Below are 23,564 nucleotides of genomic sequence, written 5' to 3' on the forward strand. Positions count from 1 at the left end.
CGAGACAAAACAGTTCGTTCTACCTAATTTTTTCCTAAAAATATTGAAATCAAATCTGACAAATTTTAATATAGATCTTAACTATAAAATTTCATGCAGCTAGAGCGAAATTATTGATATCGTTTCGAAACGTCTTTACCAAATTTTTGTAATAAAAGTGATCCTGTTGGAACTAAAACTGAACCACACAGACCTCTCATGCGTTTTACAAATATCGACGTTTGAGCCTATTCCACTAAATCAGAGTTATTGCAATGTAAAATTTCGACAAGTTGTCTCTTTGTAGACCCTAACATAGTTTAACTGAAAACTGGAACGATTAGACACATTTTTGTAAAAGATTCTAATACGAAATCGGAGTAAAATTGTTCCCATATAAATGGTGGGTTTGAGGACGTCACATACTAATATGCTATTACTACTAATAATAACGGAGCCTCCGTAGTTCAGTTGGTATGAACGAGCCGTTTTTTTTCCTGATTTCGAATCTAGTGCATGACGCGAAGAATTTTTATCAGTCCTCTTCAACCGAAGGTGAGTTATCCGGTCTCATATGGAGATGGCAGGGATTTGAATCCCGGAAACTCGGGCTTTTCAAACTTTAAACAGGTCCTCATGAACACATATATACGGACATGAAAGACAATGGGAAACCATCTTGTTCTCTAATTATTCCCAGGTAAAGTAGCATTGCTACCCCACCAAGTATTCAGATGAGGAGAGCGGAGGATAAGGGGGGGGGGTGAATTAGAATTAATGATTAAGTTTTTTTTACATAATCTTTGACAAAACGCATATACTGACTGACTGAAAGGACTATCCCCCCAAAATATTCCACACATGTCTGCATGACATATATAAATGAAATATGCTAAGCTTCAATTAAATCACTAGTTAATCTATTAAAAACTGTAGATAAAGACACTTCGCTTCATGTGTTATAATTCATTCTTTATGCGAACTCTTCATTCGATGATTTAGAGTTTCGGCGAATTCTTGGTTTTCGATTAATTGCCGTTCGATGAATTGTTTTTTGAGGAACTGCCTTTTGATTAATTGCTTTTTCCATTAACTGTTTTTCGATGAATTGTTTTTGGTGAATTTTCTGGATACCGCCGTGTATATGAAATCTTCACGAGGGATTTCAATGGCTGTACTTCTTGTTTGGATCATGTGTTTGTAAGAACACAGACTAAAATCAAGACAGCAGTGTTCAAACAGCCAATCACAGATCACGTTCCGAAAATATCCATCTACAATCAGCATCTACAGACACAAAGACGCCAGTATCCAGTGTGCTAGAATAAATTACAGCGTACTAAAACATAAATTAAGTATTATATTCTAGGAGCAGATACAATCTGAAACCAATGTTTACGATGGTTGCGGCAAATTCATTAACATATTAGATACTGACATAAAATACAAAAGTCATGGAGACGGGTGCAAATCAACGAAGCCGTGGATTAACTTAACTGTCACAAGACATAAAACAATGTATAAAACTCAGAGATATGTATAAAAAGCACAAAAATACCCTCACAACGAATATAGCTTCAGACATAAAAACTAAGTAAGCTATAAATTGAAAGAAGGAAAAAATTATCGTAATGAATTTTTGAAATGTGAAGGTAGTGCCAAAAAAACAATGGAAAATCGTAAATAACATATTCATCCAAAATATCCGAAAATATGAAAAACTTGTAAATGGCCTTAATACTCCATCAGTAAACTGCGCTCTTAAAAGAAATGCGAATTCAATGTACTTTTTTCTACTTGTGAGAATGAACTCAAAAATATCATAATGAAACTTGAAACCTATTCTGCTCAGGACCACGACAACATTAATGTCAGCATCGTGTAGGAGTGCCAGGAAGATCTGATACTCCTTTGAAGACTATCTTCAATTTATTGCTGATGACTAGTGTGTTCCAAACAGAATTTAAGAAAGCTGTACTAATACCAATACATAAAAAAAAAGGATGCAAAATGAACTTAAAAACTACAGGCCCATCTCCCTACTCCCGGTTTTCTCCAAAATATTAAAGAAATTAGTAAAAATAGATTAGTAATTAAAAAAACCACTTCTCAAAAAAACCAGTATAGTTTAAACATAAAACTAAACACTGAGCATATGAACTGAGCTGCTGAACTTCAAACTTGATTTATTCATCCCAAGACCAACAGAAGCTAACTTTAGTAGTTTTTTTCTAGACTTCCAAAAAGCTTTTGACTCAGTATCCCATTATATTTTATTTTAAAAAATTATTAAAAACAAATTGAGAATTTAGGAATTAGACTTTACACATGACAGGGTTAATGGTTATTTAACGTCTATATCACAAGCAGTGAAAATTAAAAGTTATAACAATTTCAAGTAAAATGTGCTGTTCTTCAAGGTTCTGTGCTTCGGCCAGTATTATTTATAATTTACATCAACGACTTTTATGACCTACAGTTAAAGCAAATAAAAATACCTCTTCAGATGATACCAAATTGATACTCACTGCAAATTCTGTAAGTGAACAAAACAGGGTTAACACAGATCTGTAAATAGTGACAAATTGGTTTCATGTGAATAAACTTACTCTCAATGCTGAAAATCAAAATTTATAATTTTTAAACTCAAAAATGCACCTATTATTGAAACCACTTCTACATAACCGGAATTATAAACGTAATCAAAATTGTAACTGAATGGAAATAGAAAACGTGAATACTATAACCTTTTAAGATTAAAAATAGACAGCAACTTAGGAAACCGCATATTACAGAAGTATGCAACAGAGTAAGATTTATGCTATCTCGAGTCTTCTTTTTAAAGAGATTCTTAACTGTGACAAAGTCAAGAACATTCTATTTCGCCTGGATACAGACTGTTAAACAGTATTGTATACTAAACTGGGAAGAACATAATTACCACACTAACAACATTAAACGCCTTACAGAATACATTAATATACATTAATATTCATTTTAACCACATTAAATAGCAAAATATACCCTATTAAATATCTTTCCACTTAGCCAATTATATATCAACAGTATACTACTTTTCCTAAAGTTTGATAATCAGCACGTATGAATTAGAAAAGATACTTCTGTAGAAACACGGGCTTAAAATATTTTATCCCAAAAGAAATAATAGATAAACATTATCTGTTTGGCTCCAAAAATATTCAACGGCTTACTGCTCTTAATAAGAAACAAAAACTACATGAACCCATAAAGAAATTCTATTAGACATACTTAATTTTTTATAAAAATATTAAAAAATTATTTAAAAAATAGAACAATGGCATAAAGTATAAATTGAATCCAAGAAGAAATTTATCTATACCACAAAATATTCAAACAATTATTAAACTGCATTTTTCTTATTCCGCGAATACATATATATATATATATATATATATATATGCATATATGTATATATATATGCATATATGTATGTATGTGTGATTTTAAAGAGGTTTTATGCGATAGGTACCTTGCATCCTGACAGAAAAGGAAAATGTGGGCGAAAATGTAAAAGTACACTTAAGATCGTTTACTAGTTAGGGAAAGAATGTTAAAAATTAATCCAAGATTGTCTGCTCTAAGTATAAATTAAAGACTTGGCAGCCGGTGGGATTAATGTTTCTGACATGACAGTCCGTCGATGATTGTTGGAAGTAGGGAGGACTGTCCACAGACCGAAAAAGAAATAACTATTGCAGTAGACTATGCAGAAGAGGCTTTAGTTGGCTAAAGTGTACACACATTGGACTATTGAGAAGTGGAAGAACGTCATATTCTCAGATGAGAGAGCCATTGCTTTGTCCAAGGAGAGTGAGTACCCTATGATAGCAAATCAGCGGCTGAGAAAACTTCTCCCGCCCACTAGCCAAAACGATGTTCTTGGGTTGTTTTACACTCGACAGTTCCAAGATCACTTGTGCCTGTTGACGGTATTGATGAAAGTGACCAATACATAAGATTGGAGAAAAGGTTGGTTACACAGATCCAGAAAGGCAAAGAATTCATCTTCCAACAAGATCTCGCTCCATGCCACACTTCAAAAAATTGAAATAGTTCCTCAAAAATCACAACATCCAATTGCTTCACTGGTCAGATAACTCTCCTGACATTAATCCAATAGAAAATTTGTGAGCCATGGTGAAAATAAGACTAGAAAAATTAAATTGTGATGCAAAGGATAACTTAATACAGTCCATTATAGAAGTATGGTTTCGAGATACAAAATAATAAAATATGTTTTACGGTGGTCGAGTCCATGCCTAAGCGAATTAATGAACGTATTAGCAACACAGGATATAGATTATTAGGTAAAATTGGAGTTTAATTTTTGCACTTATTTTCTTGCGATATAAACTTTTTTCTTTAAAATGTGAGTGTTCGGATTAATTTATTCGCTACTGTATATATTAATCCCTATATGTATTGTCAATATTTTTGTGTACTATTATGCTATGTGATTGTTATACCTCTCGTAACCCGTTTGAGCTCATGCTCTTGGGTTATACATATGATATCATTATTTTACAATTTTATTGCTTTTTTATAATTTCTGTAATAATTGTAATAAAATGTAATAATAAATCTTGATCGAAGTTGCAATAAATGACACAGAAGCTTATGCATAGAACATTAATAGCTACTAGACGTATACCTATGACAAAACAAAAGAGGAGGAGGCATCATGGCATTTATCAAAGAAAATACAGTGTGAACTTGTTTCGAAAATGCGGAAATACTAATTTTGGAAACAAAAAAAACTTGCCTCCACGATAAACGTAATATACAGATCGCCACTCAGCGCTTCATGTAAGAATTAGCATAGATAAGCGGCACTGAAATCATCTTAATGTCTCGTATTAGGCTCATTCTCATACGAGACATTAACATAAGTACTATTGATCACTTCTTCAATCACTAACACACACATTGATATACTAAGTCAATACAACATAAATTCTACCATAAACTCCCCAACAAGAGAAGAAATACTGAACAATTCACTAATACAATCGTGCATTGATCATATCAGCAAAGGACTCCCATCAATATGTACACTTCACAATCGCCGATCACTACTTTGTCAACTGCTGTTCCATACGCCACCTCTACCCAACACCGCAAAATTATACAAAACTTTATCATAGTAAAGAGCATGGTCGACAACTTTAAAAAATACAGACTGGAATTGCTCAAAATAAATGACCCTGTAACTTTATACATCCAACTCACGTTCACAGAAATATACAAAAGAGAAACAAAGCCTATACAAACGAGGAAACAAACAGACAATAACTCATGGATGAACTTCTATATTCTGAACAGTATTACATTAAACAAAATCTAAAGAGAAGACTAAAGTCATCCAGCAACACTCATCTACAAATCATTACACAAAAACACAAGAAATCAACTAATAACAAAACGACACTACTTTTAGAAATTTACGAAATATAATGCCATTATGAAGCAAAACATGGACTATACTTAACGAATTACTAACTCGAAAAAACAAAACTTTGTCACAAGATTTTATAGTAAAACGTTCGGTCAGAATATGAACCAAGAAGTTCATATTCTGACTTCATATAGCAGACTCATTCAACTACGTCTTCATAAATAAAATCACTCAACTCAAAATAGATAATCTACAACAATCGACCAAAAATTACCAACACAAAGTCTACAGCACATGTATTTTCCACCCGTAAATAAACAAACTGAAGGATGCTCTTATAGCTAAAAGCAAAGACCCTTCCAGGAAAAGACAAAATAGTACTCACGGACAATTCAACACACTTTGAAGAAATAAATCCTATACTTCTGAGACTCGTGAACATGATATTCTACACTGGTTTTATTCCACAACAACAAAAACTGCGACAATTATACCGATTTCTTCTTCTATTGCATCAGATTGGTAGCTTAGCAGCATTTCCTTCCATTCTTCTCTTCTGATTGATTTTTTCTTTATTTCGTAGTATGTTTTCAGTCAGTGCTTTGTTTTATTTGATCAAAGTGTGTTTTCCTTGGTCTTCTTCTTTCTCTTTTCCCTTTGATTTTGCCTTCTATTATTTTTCTCAGACTTTCATATCGTAAGATATGTCCAATCCAGCTGTCTCTTCTTGTTATCGTCTTTATCAGTGTTCTGGATTCATTTACTTCCTCAAGCACTTCTTCATTAGATTTTTTGTCTTTCCATTTTATCTTTCACATTCGTCTCCAACACCACATTTCAAATACCTCCAGTCTTCTAATATCTCCTGTTCCCATTGCCCATGTTTGTTCACTGCCATAAAGTGTTATACTCCATGTATAAATTTTTAGAAGCTTTTTCCTTAGTTGTACACTTAAGTTTCCTTTTTAATACCTTTTCCATTTTATTGATTTGGTTTTTGCTATGCCTATTCTTATCTTTGTCTTCTTTTGATCTTCCTTCCTCATTTATTGTACTCCCTAGGTATTTGTAGTTCTTTATTTGTTTCATCTCTTTCCCATTAAATTTAATTTTCTTTATGATCTTTGGTTTCTTTCTTGCCAGTAGAATTTTGTGTTTTTAAACATTTATTTGCATGTTGTATTTAATAATATTTCATTTCTTGTTTTGATTAACTTTTAGTTTTCTTCTGCTTTTTACTATGAATGCAATATCATCTGTAAATCTGAGGCAAAATATTTCTTCACTTTATGCCACTGCTTTTATCCTCCTTACTGACTATTATGGATAAAATACGCATCCTCATACGCTGCGTATCCATCATATATTTCAATGTAATATCAATGGTATTCCAATTTTAATATGCACTTCGCATCCATGATAACATTGACGTCTATAGACGTCTTGGCCGGTAGCGTGCTCTCTCTGAAGGCATTTTCAATATATATGTGGAAGAGCAAGGGTGACAATATGCACCCGTGTCTTACTCCACAGTATATTACACACACTTTTCTAACTAAAATTTTTTCCCCGCAGAATCCTTCTTCACATATCTTGATTAGTCCCCCCCCCACCAAATTTGGTGACATTCCGGTTGTTTGATCGAGCTACATAACGCTCTGAATAGGGGAAGTTTAATTATCGTCATCCTGTACATAAAACATACAATGTATGCAAGATGATGACAAAGAATATGCTTTTATATAGCATTATGAATATAACAATTATTTGTTGGCCCATATGTGTAATGTATAAATTGTACTAATACGTGTGAATTATGAAGATTGAATAAGTGTTATTATTTTTTTAAATTAATAATAATAATAATTACATGTATTAATTCTACTTACTGTAACAAAAACGAAGTACCTAGCAATGAAACGTTTGTTATGGTGTTGAAAAGTATCGACTACCAATAAGATTTTTATTGTTATTAAAAAACTCATTATTCGTTTACATATATAAATTGTTATTGTAACAAGCGCTTATAATACAGTGTTAATGTAATTTCTTGAAAGAGAATATATATTTTAAAAATTGAATTTTATTATTATTATGTATTATTATGTGGAGAATCGTGAAAATAAGGTATTTTTGATCTAAATTACAAGTATGTATAAAGAAACGGCTTAGAACAGTATTCAAATCAAATAAAGGAACTGTTGTTCCATAAATTTCCAGAGTTTTTTTTTGAAAATTAAATTACTTCACACCGAAAAGGGGAACATATTTAGAAACATTGCAAATAGAACTATATATTTTTATTTTATTAATATTTATGGCTATTTTGCCCATTTTCTTGTACTATTTAAGGCATTAATGATATTTTAAAAACGAAAAACATGGAAGGAATAATTTTGGACATACCTTTGTAGGATGTTCGAGGTTTTCATCTTTTGAAGCAGCATCAGGAGTATAATGATAAAAATCATATAAATGAACTGCAAATATAACTGAAAGGCAGGGGCGGGACGGAAAAAATGTGAAGATAGAAATATGTGGGAGCTAAAAATGCGAAAAATCAAAGGTATGCGAATTTTCAAGGATGGATTATAATTTATGTTTAGGGAAAGAAGATAAATAAAATATAATGAATGAAGATTATATGTGGGAGTTGCGGGGTGTGAGCCGTTTCGACTGAGTGTCGTCTTCTGAGCTCGTGAGCAAAGTGCAGGCTTTATGTTTTTATCTCAGGTTTATCTGTATTTCTATTGGTGGGAATCTTGACCTAATTTCTATGTTGTGGAGCTTCCAATTCTCTGAGATTATATAGGAGCGGTGGACGTTTATGGAGTTTTTTTGTCACATTTACGAGTAATACCTATTGTTTCCGATATCCTTAGTGTTTCATTTTTCTGTATTATGTCAAATATTATGGCTTTTTCAATTTGCGGGGTATGTTTCTGTTCAAGAGCTTTTGAGCATGGGCTGAGATTTCTGTCTTCCCGGTATTTTGTTTTTATTTTGGTTTTTATACTTCTTATTACTATTGGTGTATTGCAATCACGGAAGTATTCCTGTAATCTTACCCACAGTGGCGTAGAGCTTTTGTTGCCCGGGGCAGTCCTTGAGTTTTGCCGACCTTCTCAATACACACCAAAAATACTACGAAAAAGTCAAAAAGACGTATAGCATTTCTGACAATCTGAGGCTTAGTCACCGTCACCATTGGTCAGACTAGCGGGCGTTTTCGCCACAGCTCCCTGATCGCCGTAAACTCCCAAACGCGCGGCAGTATGATAGATTTGTTTAAATCTAGACTCTTGACGAGGAGTGGGCAACTTTTTTAAGTGTGCGTGCCAAAATCGCCAAATCTTTGATGCAAAATTTTATCATGTGCCAACCGAAATTTTGGAGAACATATTATTATTTGGTGTCTTTTAAGTATTAGGAAGACCTTTTCGAATAATCAAAAGATCACACTAGAATGGTAAAATCAAAGAATATTGTAAGAGTGATTATTGTAAGTCATGTAAGATTGAATGAATGTAAAAATTAGTGACGGAATTTTTACTTAAATGTCCTTCTATTACACGTGCAATTCTAGCTGCCATATAAAGACGCAATTTTTTAACATCAGCAGGAGTAAACAATGATTCTGAATTTTTTGTTTTTATAAAGATCTTTTTATAAAGTTTTACTTGACTAAAGCACAATAAAAGAAAATAACATTAAAGATATAATTTTATTACTTCTTAATCCCTTACGAGTAATACATAAACATTAGAGACAGAATAAATTGTTTTTAACCTACATAATATATTAAACAGAAATTAATCTTTACCATTTTTAGCATAAAACATCAAATCAAAACTAGAGAAAGAAAAATAGTGGACATCACTAATGACAGATAATTTATATCAGGTTTATATTTTGTAACCTGTAGAGATATGCATGCGCTACTAGTTTCATCTGTAAGGCTACTCCTGTTACGAGACTTAACAAAGTTCATCATTGAGAACAATGATTCACAAGAATATGTGGATGCAAAAATAGTTGGTTGGCGTAATTTATCAGTTGTATTTCTTTATATTAATATTAGTTATATTAATTTCTTTATTTCCGTGTTAAGATAATTATATGTAATCAAAACTTGCATGCGCTTATAAATTGTGATAGAATAACCGTTTTTTTTTGTTTTTAAACAAAATAGAATAACGATGATGTGAGTTAAAGTAGAGGTAGTTACCTATATGTGTAGGTATGTGGAATATTTTTGTGGCTATTTTGTTGTTGGTTCTAATTAATGTTAAATTTAGGAAATTTATGATTTGTCATGTTCCGTTTCTATAGTGAACTTCTTTAGTCTATTGCTATCGTACATTAGTACATTATATCGTTAAGAGATACTTATAAATGCATGTTGGTTCTCCTATGCATAGAACATTGTCCACGTATAGGCGTAAAAGGTGAGAGAAGGGCTTAGTAGATATGATTCCAAATGTGACATAAACAATTCGGCTAATTGTCCCACTGATATTTTGCCTCATTGGGAGTCCAAAAAATTGGATGTAGAAGTCATTGCTAAATTAAAAAAAATTGATGAGATTATTAGTTTTATCAGGGTTTTGATATCACTGGGTGTTAATTTTGTTTTGTGATCCTCTAGGAGTAATGTATGAACGATGTCTAACGTTCTGGGGGACGTCCACATTGGTGTATAGCGACGTTGCGTCCAATTAAGTAAGGATGTTTTCGTTGGATAGAGTTAGGTTTGATGTTTTTTGAAATAGATCGTCTGTGTTTTTAATCATAGATTTAGACCTGGTCAGAAAAGTTTGAGTAGTTTTACTAAGAATTTTGATAAAGGTGATGTGGTAGTGGTAGTATTTTTATGAGATTATTGGGCATATTGGGTATCTTTTTTTATGGATTTTAATTTGTCCAAATATGTATGGAGTAGGTGTGGTAGAGGATATTGTATTTTTCATTGTTATTTTATCTATCTTGTTTTAATACTTTAATTTGTGTAGTATATTATTTTGTTTTATGATGTTGGGTCATTTAGGACTGTTTGGTACGTGTTTTGATCATTTAACATTTCTGTTTTGTTATTGTGATAATCCATTATGTTTATGATGACCACAGCGTCGCTTTGTCTTCTTTAGAGATCATTATATCCGGATTCTTTCTTAGTGATATTAAAGTTTTTTGTAGGTTTACAGTAAAGTTAGATTGAATTTTTATTTTTCTATTTATGATGTTATTTATTTTATGAAATATTATTATTTACTTTTTTGTTGGGGAGTCTGTTTCTAGTTTAGCCTAGATTTCGATAATAAACTGTAAAATGAGGTTTTACAGATTAGACCTTTATTTAGAATGATAATTTCATCAGGTGTGGGGTTCTAATATGATAGATTAATAAGTTAATTATTTGATGTAGATTACATGGTGGTATCAGACGGGTTAGAAGCAGTGGCGGCTCGTACATAAGCACTGCGACCTTGCAGCATCCTCAAGGAAAAAATGAAAAAATTAAATTTTGTTTGTATCTATAAATAATAATACAACATTATATAAATGCAATACAACATGTTAAAGGTTACAGCTTATGTTTTGACATTGATTGAATAGTTAATAATTGGAATTGTTAGATTAACGCTTTAGATTACGAAGCAAATGCGCTGCGATCTAAGACAGTCGGAATTATCACTTTCGGTCAATTGCAGCTAGACTCGCCGATATTCGTTTGCGCTTGTTGCACGTTACAAGTGATTCCGAAACTGCACGTTTGGGCAGTGTATCGTATGCTTCCGCGCGATATTTCTGTGAGATACGAAACTTTTATTATTAGTGCGTGTTCGTGGTGAGGGTGAACTATTTTTTATTAATCTTATTTTATTTTGTTAAAATAACATATAATTATTTATTTATTATAGATACAAGGCCTGAATTATGACGAGTGTCACTGTTGAAAAATGAAAAGAATTATATATTTTTAATTATCGTTACACGAAACAAATGCACTGCGATCTAATGCAGTGTCAGAATTATCACGTTCGGCCAATTGCAGCTAGACTCGCCGATATTCGTTTGGGCAGTGTCGCTTACAGATAATTTATATGCATGCACGCATTATTTCTGTGAGATACGAAACTTTTATTGTTGTTGTTTGTTCGTGGTAAGGGTGAAACATTTTTAATAAAGCAATTTCTTAATATGTAAATTTATTTATTAATAAATTTGTTACTGATTAGGAAAAAAAAATTTTTTTTTTTTATTTTGTTTATGCAGCACCCCCACTTAAAATTTTCACCGGCCGTCACTGGTTAGAAGATAGTTTTGTTCTTATGGGTATCTGTTATGACGTTCCATTTTTTGTATGGCCAGTTACAATTAATTGTATGTAATCGTTGATTTGTGATTGGATATTTTCTGAAAGAAGTGGCCATTTATTTGAACTTAAATGTTTTTAGTCAGTTTTTTGTCTGGTCAACGTATAAATATGTCTGCTTTTTCTTTTGAAATCTCTCATTTAAAATCTGTTTCATTGGTGCTCTAGATGCATGATAGCAAATTCTGTTATTTCTGGGAACTGTTCTATTATTCCGTACTATTGCGAACTTTTGGCTGATGTTATAATTTAGACAATTCTTAAGGAATTTGGTGTGTAGTTTTTGAGTATATTTTAGGATTTTTTTTGTATAATTCTTTCTTAAAATTGATGCGATCATTGAATGCCGTGAGATTATATTTATATATATATATATATATATATATATATATATTCTTTTATGGAGCGCCCAACCACAAGAAGTTAGTTAATTTTACAGTAAACTACAATAGTAACGTGGATGGGCAAGAAAGAACTTGTTTATATCGAACAAAGTAATGTATTGCATTCCTTGGGAAACACAAAGGACAGACTATTCCGGAGGAGAGCAGTGAAAGGGATAAAGGAAGAGGAGAAGAGGCTTTCTTTCTGTGAGATTAGAGATGCACTATGAGGTGGTGTTGATTAGCTGCTATACGAGCTTCAACAGATGAGAGAGAGAGAGAAGATATTATAAATGACAATTCTGATGAACCGTGAGTGGCCGTAGGAGTATTTGTAGAGATGCAAGCAGCGAAACGTGAGGGCCTGTATGAAAGTGAGTGAAGTGTATTAGAGAGAAAGAGAGAGAGAGGGCGGGGAGGCAATCTATCAGGCCTCTCCTTTGGCCGAAATAACTCTTACACTGTTTAGATTGATCACCCTTTTCTGTAGAGCCTAGTATGTTTAAGGAGCTCTTTAGGGCACCACTCCAGATGTGAGAGCAACAATCAACGGTCGGACGAATATGCTATTGGTATAAAGTTTGAAGCAACAGATCGAGCGAAAAAAGAACCTAATTTATTATAATTTATTTTTTTTTTTTTTTTTTTGAATGCAGAAGAGAACAATATTTGTAATATGTTTGAGTCAAGAGGGATTTGAGTTTAATGTTAGCCCAAGAACGCAGATCTCTTCACATCTATTCATAAAATATTTTCTATATGAAAAATGAGGGATGTTATGAACTTATATATATATACTTTTTCCCACGTAGTCTGGAAAATCTGCTCTAAAAACTAAATATGAAAGTATTTTTCAAGCTACTTCAGGCCTATAATGCAACACGCGGGATAATAGTCTCTAACACGACGATGAAATTCAACTTCTACCTAAAAATATTCACAAACAGCGATGCCTACAGCCGATTTGAACTCGCAGCCTAGTGGTTAGAGAGTGGATACACTGACCACCAACTCAGGACATGGTACACAGTGAACCATATTTGTTAAAAATAAATGATGTGATAAACAAGTTATTGAATCCAGTGCGTATGTCAGAGGCATTTTCTAATCGCCATATCTCTATTACTTTAACAAACTAAAACAAAGCCATCCGTGGATTGTTGTCCAAACATGATTAAATTTTGTCTGGTATTGCACTATTTATATCAAGCATCACGCCTTTACGCAATTACAGATTTCTATAAATATGGCACGTCGATTAGTTATCCTTGATTAGCTCACACTGAATTTATGACATTCTGTTAAACAACCAGGACTCTTCTTTGGCCAAGACAACTGCTTGAAAGGTATCCCGAGGTTTTCTGGATTAAGTAGACAAAATAATGTCTCGGATGATATATATACTGCCTTGGAAAGAACTCAACACACTATAGTATAAGAAAATGCCTTTGCTTCCACCTTAATAAGATATAAATGTAATTTCGCTGCGGCAATCCTACGGGACATAATTTCCACAAGCATACGATAGCAACAAATGAGAATTTTGGACCGTTCTTCCTGTATAATGAGGGGCCATGGACTGCTGTGGGGTTGACGCCCGTTAACCTCGCCCAAAGCTCCACTTCATCCCACAGATGTTCAATAGGATTGAGAAAAAATCCCTGTCGATGGCTGCCGAGTGTGGTGATGTTCATGTTCAAAAACCATCCAGCTACAGCAGCCACCTTATGACATGGTACATTGTCTTCCGGCAAGAGACAATAGCCAGTTCCGTAGAAACGCCATAAGGTAGGAGGCATTGCATTGTACCAAATGTTCAGATATCTCTTGGAGTTCTGTGTTCGGACACCACAAATAGAGGTTCGAGGCCAAATCAGGAAAAACAGGAATATACCATCACCTCCGAATTTCATAGTTAGGATTACGCACTCTGGTAAGAGACGTTCACCGGGCATCCGCCACACTCACTGTCGTCCATTTACTCGATAGAGGATGTAGCGTGATCGGTTCTCCATACCGCAGCTTTCTAAGATTCCACATCTCACTGTACGCGCTCTTTGCACCACTGATGACGAAGCTACACGTTGGTTCGAGTAATGTGGGACTTGCATATTGTGGTCCTATAATGGAAAGACATGTTGTGAGCCTCGGTTCTGAAATTTTCCTATCAAAATGTACTCATGCATGACCCTGCTTTAGTAAACCTAATGCTGTTCCTTGCAAAGTATAGCAAGGAACAACATTGGGCTTATTATAAAGAATTTCCTTGCAAAGTAGAGCTTGATTTCCCAGCCCTTTCTCTATGCAAGTTTTTACTAGCTTGGCTAACATTTTCACAATAACTCCAGAGATACTGTTAGTAGATAGACACGTTAGCCTTTGCGCTACCCTTCTGCAGTGGAATTATCATACAATATTTTCATTCTTTCGGGATCTTTCCTGAGCTAAGACTCAAATTATACAAGCAGATCAAGAGCACAGCGAATTCGGCTGAACATTCCTTTAGCATGAGTGTTGATACTCCATCTGTTCTTATTGCCGAATTCTTATACAGGATATGCAACAGCCCTTGAACCTTATTTTTATTCTTCTCTATCTCCTCATTCAATGTAGTAGTGGCATTGTGTCATGTTACATAAGTCTGGTTGATACTATTATTATTATTAAGGGAGATACCTCCAGGGAATCAGGGACTCATCGAAGGAAACCACATACTACATACACCAGCTATCATACTTGTTCTTGAATTCATCCAAAATGCTTGCACAGACAACATCAAATGTACAATTCATTCCAATCCAATCCAGCATCACTCTATGAGAGAAAAATCTAGCAATAATCACCTTTTTAGCGGCATTCATCCTCAGCTTCCAAGGATGTCCTCTAGTCCTTTCCCCACCCTCCATAAAATGAAAAATTCTAACTGCAATCTGCATGATCCTTTCAGAAGTTTGTAAGTCTCAATCATATGACCTCTCTCTCTTTCTCCTGTTTGCTAGTGTCTGCAGTCTATAAATTCTCAATCTGTCTTCATAAATAGTATTCCATAATCCTGATAACATTTTAACGTTATTCTTTGCACTCTCTCTCTCTCCAGTGTATCGGGAGACTACTCCTGAGCACAACAGTCCAAGTGAGGTTTTCTTAAAGACTTGTAAAGAGGCAAAATTACATCCTTATCTTTACATGTTAAAGTTCTTTTCATCAATGCAATTATCTTTTGAATTGTATTTGAAATCTTTCCTACATTACCCCCGAACTTCTACTTTCTATCTACTGACACTTCCCATTTAATAGTAGTACTTATCAATTTTCTGACATTGAACTGGCATCCATTTTTCCATGCCCACAATTCCAGCCTATTCAAATGATTCTGGAAGTACTGGATATCAGCAGCATTCCTGATTACCCAAATATTTATGTCGTCTGTCCTTTCCAACGTCCTTAATGTACAGATCGAATAACAATGTACCAAGGACTGATCCTTGTGGTACACTACTGGTTCTTTCAAATCTTGGGGACTCACATCCCCCGTACACATACCACTTTTTGATATCTGTCAGTCAGCCATCCTTTATCGATATTAATATTTTATTTTATCCAACAGCATTCCATGCTGTATTTTATCCAAAATCCTTAGCAAAATTCAAAAGTATAATGGTGTATCCATTCCTTTTGTCTAACTCAGTAACATTATTATAGAATGTGAGCAAGTTTATAAAACCTGATCTTCCCACAGTAAGTCCATGCACTTCATTGCTAAGTAGAGATTCACTGTCAACCATTTCTGAATGCGAGCCCTGAACAATTTTTCCAAAATCTTCACTACCACTCCTGAGATACTGATCGTTCTTTACACCACATTTGTGTAATCGGATTACCATACATTCTTTCCACTGCCTGCGTAATCTCCCATGTTCTGTTACTCAAACAATGTAGCATCGTCAAAGGAATAGCCAGTCAGCTGTACACTCTTTTAGCGCCCGTGCTGATTTCCCATCAGTCTTTATTGCTGAGTTCTCATTCAGTTTGTGAAACAGCTCTAATACCTTCTCCTCACACACCTGAGTTTCTTCACCCAGAAAAGACAGCGCAGTGAATTCAATGTTGCATACATCAGGTTGTTAGCTGTTAGCAAAATGGGCACTCATTAGTTGAACAACCTCTTTGCATCTGCTACTACTCTCACACTATCTGAATTCAGAAGAGTTATTATTTCAATTTCATTCTTTCTTTTACTTGCAGCATATCGATGGAATTCTATTAGGTTGTCTTTTGCTTGCAGAGCTAGTTTTGTTTCATATTCAGACTTAGCTTTCCGTACAACAGTTGTGACTCTTCTGGCCTGTTGCTTATCATTTTCATAACAGACATAATCATATTACACAAGGTATTCCTTCCACATCATCCTTTTCTTACGAATCTATTGCTTAATAATATTACACATCCATTTGATACCCTATTTATTCTTCAAACTCTCGGGAGACATTCTGATATTGCATCATTGAAGTAGTGTTTAAATGTTTTCCATGCACTGTCGATATTCTTCCTATTCAGGAACTGATACCATTGCACTGAGCTCTCATGAAATCTCCCATTATGATTACTCTTTTCGCGCCCATCGTCTCTGTGGTGATGTATTTCTTCGTCACTATAAACCGATCAACCAGGTCTGTAACAACACCCACTATGTTTTTGATCTTGTTATATTTAACCTCACAACAGATGGCTTTAAACTCACTGGTACATGAAATACTACTCCTCCTCCTACTACTGCAATCATAGGTCTCAACTCCACTACCAACCAACCAACCACAAGGGAAGACTGGGGAGAGGTAAGTAAGAACAAAATGTTTATAGAGCTGACCTAATAAAGGCGTTTGAAGGATCAAACGAAAGTATTTTTTGAGAAGGGCGGAGCAATATGCGCATTTTCTGGGCTGAGCAAAATAAATTCTGAAATTTGAATAATATCGTCTTATTTTATATGGAATTAAGTCCGTAGGAGGTACAAAGTAATTATATGAAATGTTGATAGTTGGAAAATCACGTCCATACAACACCCTTAGTTATGTTTAATAGAATTTCACAGAATGATTTTAAAAGCAAATCCTAATGAAATTGAATATCAGTATAAGGAATAATGATATGCATTTCATTTCGGATTACAGACACTGCTGACTGTATATCGCATTCCCTTCCAAGAAACTAAGATTTGAGAGTGGTACTGGATTGGGAGGTAAAGTTGAGGACACAGGTCGCATAGGTCATAAAGAAAAAAAAAACGAAAATGATTACTGTCATATGCAGAGAAAGCTGCTTACGAGTGGGGAATAAAACGCATTGTTTGTTTTTTTTATAAGGTCTAGATGTGGTCACTTTTAGACGGGTATGTTTGTCACATTAGATCACTTGGATTTCAATGAAACAATGGGTGGATGTTTATAGACTGATTACGACCATATACGTAAATCATGCAAGATCCACTGGGGATATATTAGGAATCTGCAGATTACAGAGTTTAGTAAGTATGCAGGGAATGTAATATTGAAATACAAAGAAGTAAAATGATTATATAGGACAGATTCATGAGAGATGAGGCTAGAGAACCACATGTCTTCTCACATCGCTTTGTTTATACGAGTATGATTATAGTCAAAGGATGTTGAGAGAGTACTCATGTGGTTTTGACTCGGAACATGAACAGACATGCAGGAGCATTAACGAGAAAGGAATGTGTTTAAAGAAGTATGCTCCACTTTTATTGATCCAATCTGATCACAGATTGGATCTCAGATTGGATCTGAACAACAACAATCTAAAATTCTGACAGAGAAATTTACTTTACGTGCAACATAGTCTTTAGCTAATAATTCACGTGCTTCTGAATTCATCATCCAATCCAAACACATACTCTTATACTAAAATAATTAGGAGAAAAGATACAGTACAAAATTCAATAAAAAGGAATAAAATACAATGAGAAAGAAAATAAATAGTATAAAACTCGCCATTCATTTATTATATAATTAGTTTGTGACACAGGTATCTTACTGGGAGCACACAATCCTATCATGCATGTTAGTGTGTTGTTTGAAAAAATGATCTCAGTCGTGATATACAGACAACTCTGTAACTGTATGCAACAGACAAGCTTTGCATGTGAATTATAGACAGTACAGTGGTTCTTATAATTTCTGAAATTATTACTAGTATTTTATGTTATTTAGGATTTTTGCAAATTAATGTTTTATGTATGTTGGAGTTCACAAACTGATTAAAAAGGAAAATAGTCAACCCCAGATTTACGGAACTTCGTGCAATTTGGTATTTATGATTTCTGTGAAAATTTCAAGTCATTTCAGTTTCAAATCAAAAATTTGAACTTGTCTAAATGATATGATTTAACCAAATTAAAATTTTGTTTAGAGTGGTTTTATGTCAAACACGGCAACTGGAGATCATGAATTATGCAACGTATGATATGGCTGTAAGCATTTTATTAATGGAGTGATGATTCCCAGTGAATGGCCTTTTATAAAGATGCTTCTAGTATTTGTTCCTCAAAGTAAAAATATGTAAAATAATATTTTCCGTAGGCTAATGTAATAGCCAAAAATTCACCATTATGCAACAATGGCAAATTCATAAAATATTACGAAACGTAATATTTTATGAATTTGCCATTAAGTGATCTCAATGAAACGATGAGAAATAAAATGACTGTAAAAAATTTTTATGGAGATCTACATCCAAATTTTATTAATTTCATTCAGCCAGTGCAGAATTATTGTGGTTTGACTCGTTTGAATCATCATCAGCCTCATTATTTTCTTTATGAACCTACTCGTACAAGTATGCAGTCTTCCTAGAAACTTTCGATAACATTTCTTTTTTTTTGGGGTTGCTTCGTTAACTTTTGAATTCATTATTAAGTTCTCATTGTTCTGTCTTTATTATCCTTATTATCTTATCAGCACTATGGGAACTATTAATCATTGAAGCATGAGGCTGTTAAATATTAGCGATCCCAAAGGCTACACGCCATCACCGAAGAGCATGGAAATGGAATTAATTGCAAAATGAAAATATACTTGGAAACTTCGAAGTTGATAAATAACTGCTATAATAAAATCTCACTTTAATAATAATAGCAACAGTGTTTTTTGCTTGTGCTATTTTATTTGTATTAATGTAAAATTGTCCTAATTATCAGTTATAATATTATTTTCTTTTTATTTCTACAGAATTATATTGTACTGATCAGCATATAGAAGATTTAGAACCATGTGACACCGGTCGAATACTTCTTTGGAAAGAACAAATACGACAGTGTTTGAAGAAAGAACTGTCTGTCTGTGAGAATTCAAAGATATACATACAGAATATTAGTGAGAGGTAACTATTAATAATGTTCATAATCATATTATTATTATCGGCCATCCGCCATGGGACTTGTCCATCTAAGGTGGCACCTATTAACTCCACGAAATATTCTGATTCATATTTACATTAATTTGGCAATTATAGCCTATAGAAAATATTATTTTACATATTTTTACCTTTAGGAATAAATACTAGAAGCATATTTATGAAAGGCCATTCACTGGAGATCAAGTCCATTAATAAAAAGCTTACAGCCATTCACATATAAACCAAAACCTAAATATAGCAATTAACTCAGTTTTGCTATTAAATAACACCAATGTAGGAGTTAGAGGCAAACTTCAGTACAACAACTGGCTCAGTTCGCTAACATGGCTTTTGCTATGGTAATGAACTACCATGGAAAAAATTCCCTATAGGTATCTGCATGTTATTTTCTATTGTAATATATTTTAGTGTTTCACTATCTGGACAGTTGTTTCCGATCTATTTGGATTCAACTAACAGATATGCATAAATAGGCGAGTTTCTGTAGATAAATAGGGGAGGCAACTGAAGTGCCGAACATAGCTTTCACGTCTAAGCCACATGTTGTTATCACACGCCATCATTTTAGACTGAAATTATTTGAGTTCAGTTTATAGGGGCGGGCCTTGCACTGTTGGATTCATACCTGTTGACAATAATAATAATAATAATAATAATAATAATAATAATAATAATAATAATAATAATAATTTCCATTATTAATGTATTTGCATTTTAAATGTACATACTTTAGCAACATAATCAAATATATTTAAAATAAAATTTTTATTGCATTTATAAATATATTTTGTGCTTTGTGATGTCAAATTTATGGATCATCTTCTAACGAATGCATTACCCAAAAATTCAGTATAACGGAACAGAAGGTAGGAATATCAGCAAAATGTTTTTCAGTTATAAGTAATTTAAATATAAAAGATTTAGATAAATATAAAAGAGTGTTGCTACAGATCAGAAAGAATCATTACACATAAAAGGGCATATAACAAATTCCAGAAGCGTTTACAGTCCTCAAGAGAAGAAACCAGAAACAAAACTAAATTTATTCTACAAAGAGTTACGAGAGTTATGAGAACCACTAGATAAAATAAAACTAAAATAAATCATTATTATAGCCTGAGATGTAAATACGCAAACTGGGACAGAAAATTCTAGGAATATGCAAATGATTTAACGAACCATTACAAAACAAAAACTAAATTAAATTACTGCAGTTCCGTACAGATAATGATTTGAGAACAAATAAAACATTCTGCCAAGATAAAACAAATAAAAAAATAATATGGAGAAATATCTTAGGAAACTTGGTCACAATGGAAACATCAGATGAATAATTGAGATCCCAGTTCTAACATCGACTGATGCAGGAACTGACCATTCTTTACTTATTGGAAAATTAAGATTTAAAATTATTAATATCATTTTCAAAATTATAAAAACATAAGAAAAATTCAAAACAGTAATTCACAAATTTATAAGACTGAAGTACAAAAAGATTAAGTTAGAACTTACAAGAAGAAACTCTTAAAAACACTATATATCAACGATGAACAGACAAGCAGTTTCACAAAAACAGTTTTAATAAAACACAAAACTGAATCGAAGTTGACAAATCTTCAAAATTAATATTAAAAAAGCAATACATGGAAACTAATGTTTCCATGTGCTGCTTGTTTTTCCCTGCATCTGGTCCATTGAAGTCTTAGAGGAGTGAAGAGTTGTAAGTAAAAGGAAGAGATAGGACTCCTTACTCCTTGGTACTCAGGAGAGGGAAAACAAAGAAGGGGAAAAGCCTCTTTTTCGCATAGCTACATGATGAATCTAATGAAGAAATCTATAACAGATTTACATGCTTAAGAAATCAAACTAGCAAAAAAGCTGGGAAATAAAGCGAAAATTCTGGGATACCTTGAAGACTGCTTGAACATGATTTTTATGGCACACAGAAGCAAATATGGAGATTAATTAAAAACAAAATAACTGAATTATGTGAGCATATGAATATACTCTTAATTGAGCAAAATGCTAGGAAGAACACTCTACTAAATTGTACAAATATAAAGGAAAAATAACTTTACCTGAACCATTCAAAGATGAAGAATTCAAATATTACCACAAGAAAGAAAACATTTCAACAAAAATCAGAAATGGAAAAACATCTAAATTGGACAAAATATAGAATGAGTTGTTAAAATATGGAGGAAGATACAGAATATTTCAGCTAAGTAAACTATTAAATAAACAAATACCAGATGAATGGACAAAAATATCAGTGCCCATTTTCTAAAAAATATAATACAGATCAAAATATTGCAGAGGAATCACTCATCTACCTCGAAAACAAAACTAATATTAAATGATGGATAAGGTTTTATATCTCGCGTGTAGATCGAGGTGTGCAGAAATACTGAAATAACTCTCGTAATTAAGAAAACGTTTGCCTTATGGATTACAATTTGTATATATTAATGAAAGAATATTCACAGAATATTCTAAATCATAATAAAAAAAATAAACGGATAAGTTGAATAAATCTAAAAATACCCAACTGGCGACATTCAGACATATCTTAAAGTTATGGGAAAGGGGATAAAATTAAGATGGAGATAAGAACATTTATATGAACATCTACAGAACGTTTATATGAACTTTTCAGTGAAGGTGAGTTATCCAGTATATGGATTTCACAAGAGGTTAGCTACAGGAAACTCGTTTTTTATCTTACTTCCACTTGCAGAGCAGGCGAAAACCACACACAGTTTCGAGAAATACACACTCCAGAAGCAACAAACATGGAACGTTTTGTTGAGTGGAAACATGAATGAGAAAACTTGTAAGTAGAGATTCGAAAGGAGTTTAGATCAACTAAACGGACTTCTTTCTTAAGAATGAATAAAATAAAGAAGGAACAAAAAGTGCTGTTTTCATTCTTCTTGGTCTAAATTATCTGCAATATTAAAGTGTAATCACATGAAAAATGGAATTCGTATGCACTGGTTGTGATATGTAAACATGTTTTGGACATACGAGGTCGGCATTCAAATTTCCGACGAATGTATCATCTAGAAGAATTTGGAGATCTCAACTGAGAAAAGCAATGGAAAAATATTCCAAAGACTATCTGTTATTATTATTTAAATAAAATGGTGTTAATTTAAATAATAATAATAATAATACTTTTTAATGATAATTTTTTATTGATCTGTCAAATATTTACACATATATACAATGATCATCTTGAGTAACATTCAGTATATTATTTTATAAGGTTCAGCACTAAGTGCTACATATAATGAGATTTCATTAATAATGATGATAACATCAATATATTTTTTAAATAATCACAGTAATAATTTACAATTATATAGTTTAAAGTTACACAAGTTATATAATATTACATGTTGTAGTTTACTATTTTTTTTTCAAAGTTTGAAAAAGTGTGATTATTATTAAGATATTATCATATAGAGGGCGCTGTGTAGGCAGACGAATGCAAGTACGTTGTATCGCTGCTCCTGGTTTTATAGGTTTAAAGTGTTAATTAACTTATGTTTCTAACTTGAAAGTGCTACTATTTAATTCTACTAGTCACGCTGAAGACAGGGACATTCAAATCACCAAAATCGGATAAGTAAGATTCAAATTTTCAGTGTTGGAAGTTCATAGCGTACTGCAGTCACCAGCCAACAAAGTCGCTAACGGGAAAAAAAGGCTAAAGGTCATCACCGAGACAGCGAAGTTCAAATAAAATGAGCTGTAACAAATGCATTAAGCGATGAAGGGGAAGAGCCGCATTGTTCCGGATGTAACAAAAATCAACACTTCCACTGTACAGGGATCTCAGAAAGCACGTGGAAAGCAAAAGGAGCGGTGAAACGGACCGAATGGCGATGACAACAGTGCCGTGAGAAAACGAAGAACAAAGACCAGACACCAAAGAAAAGTAACGACGCAC

General features: G+C 33.2%; 1 protein-coding gene and 1 long non-coding RNA gene across 5 annotated transcripts in view; one reads left to right on the forward strand and one right to left on the reverse strand.

Annotated features, from left to right (window-relative positions):
• The window catches only part of LOC150108317 (uncharacterized), a 66,146-nt gene extending 58,062 nt beyond the window's left edge, over positions 1-8,084 (reverse strand). The window contains exon 1 of the long non-coding RNA XR_016548129.1: positions 7,823-8,084. This is a non-coding gene — a long non-coding RNA (uncharacterized LOC150108317). The remainder of the gene's footprint in view (positions 1-7,822) is intronic.
• The window catches only part of LOC150108319 (uncharacterized), a 337,096-nt gene that overhangs the window by 18,402 nt on the left and 295,130 nt on the right, over positions 1-23,564 (forward strand). For all 4 annotated transcript variants that reach the window (XM_090390692.1, XM_090390693.1, XM_090390695.1 and 1 more), the window contains exon 2: positions 19,423-19,573. In XM_090390692.1, coding sequence (XP_090246818.1) covers positions 19,423-19,573 — 151 coding nt within the window. The remainder of the gene's footprint in view (positions 1-19,422; positions 19,574-23,564) is intronic.

This window comes from Typopeltis vanoorti, chromosome 3 (genome assembly GCF_054136105.1).
Source record: "Typopeltis vanoorti isolate ZY-2024b chromosome 3, IOZ_Tvanoo_1.0, whole genome shotgun sequence".
Lineage (NCBI taxonomy): Eukaryota > Metazoa > Arthropoda > Arachnida > Uropygi > Thelyphonidae > Typopeltis > Typopeltis vanoorti.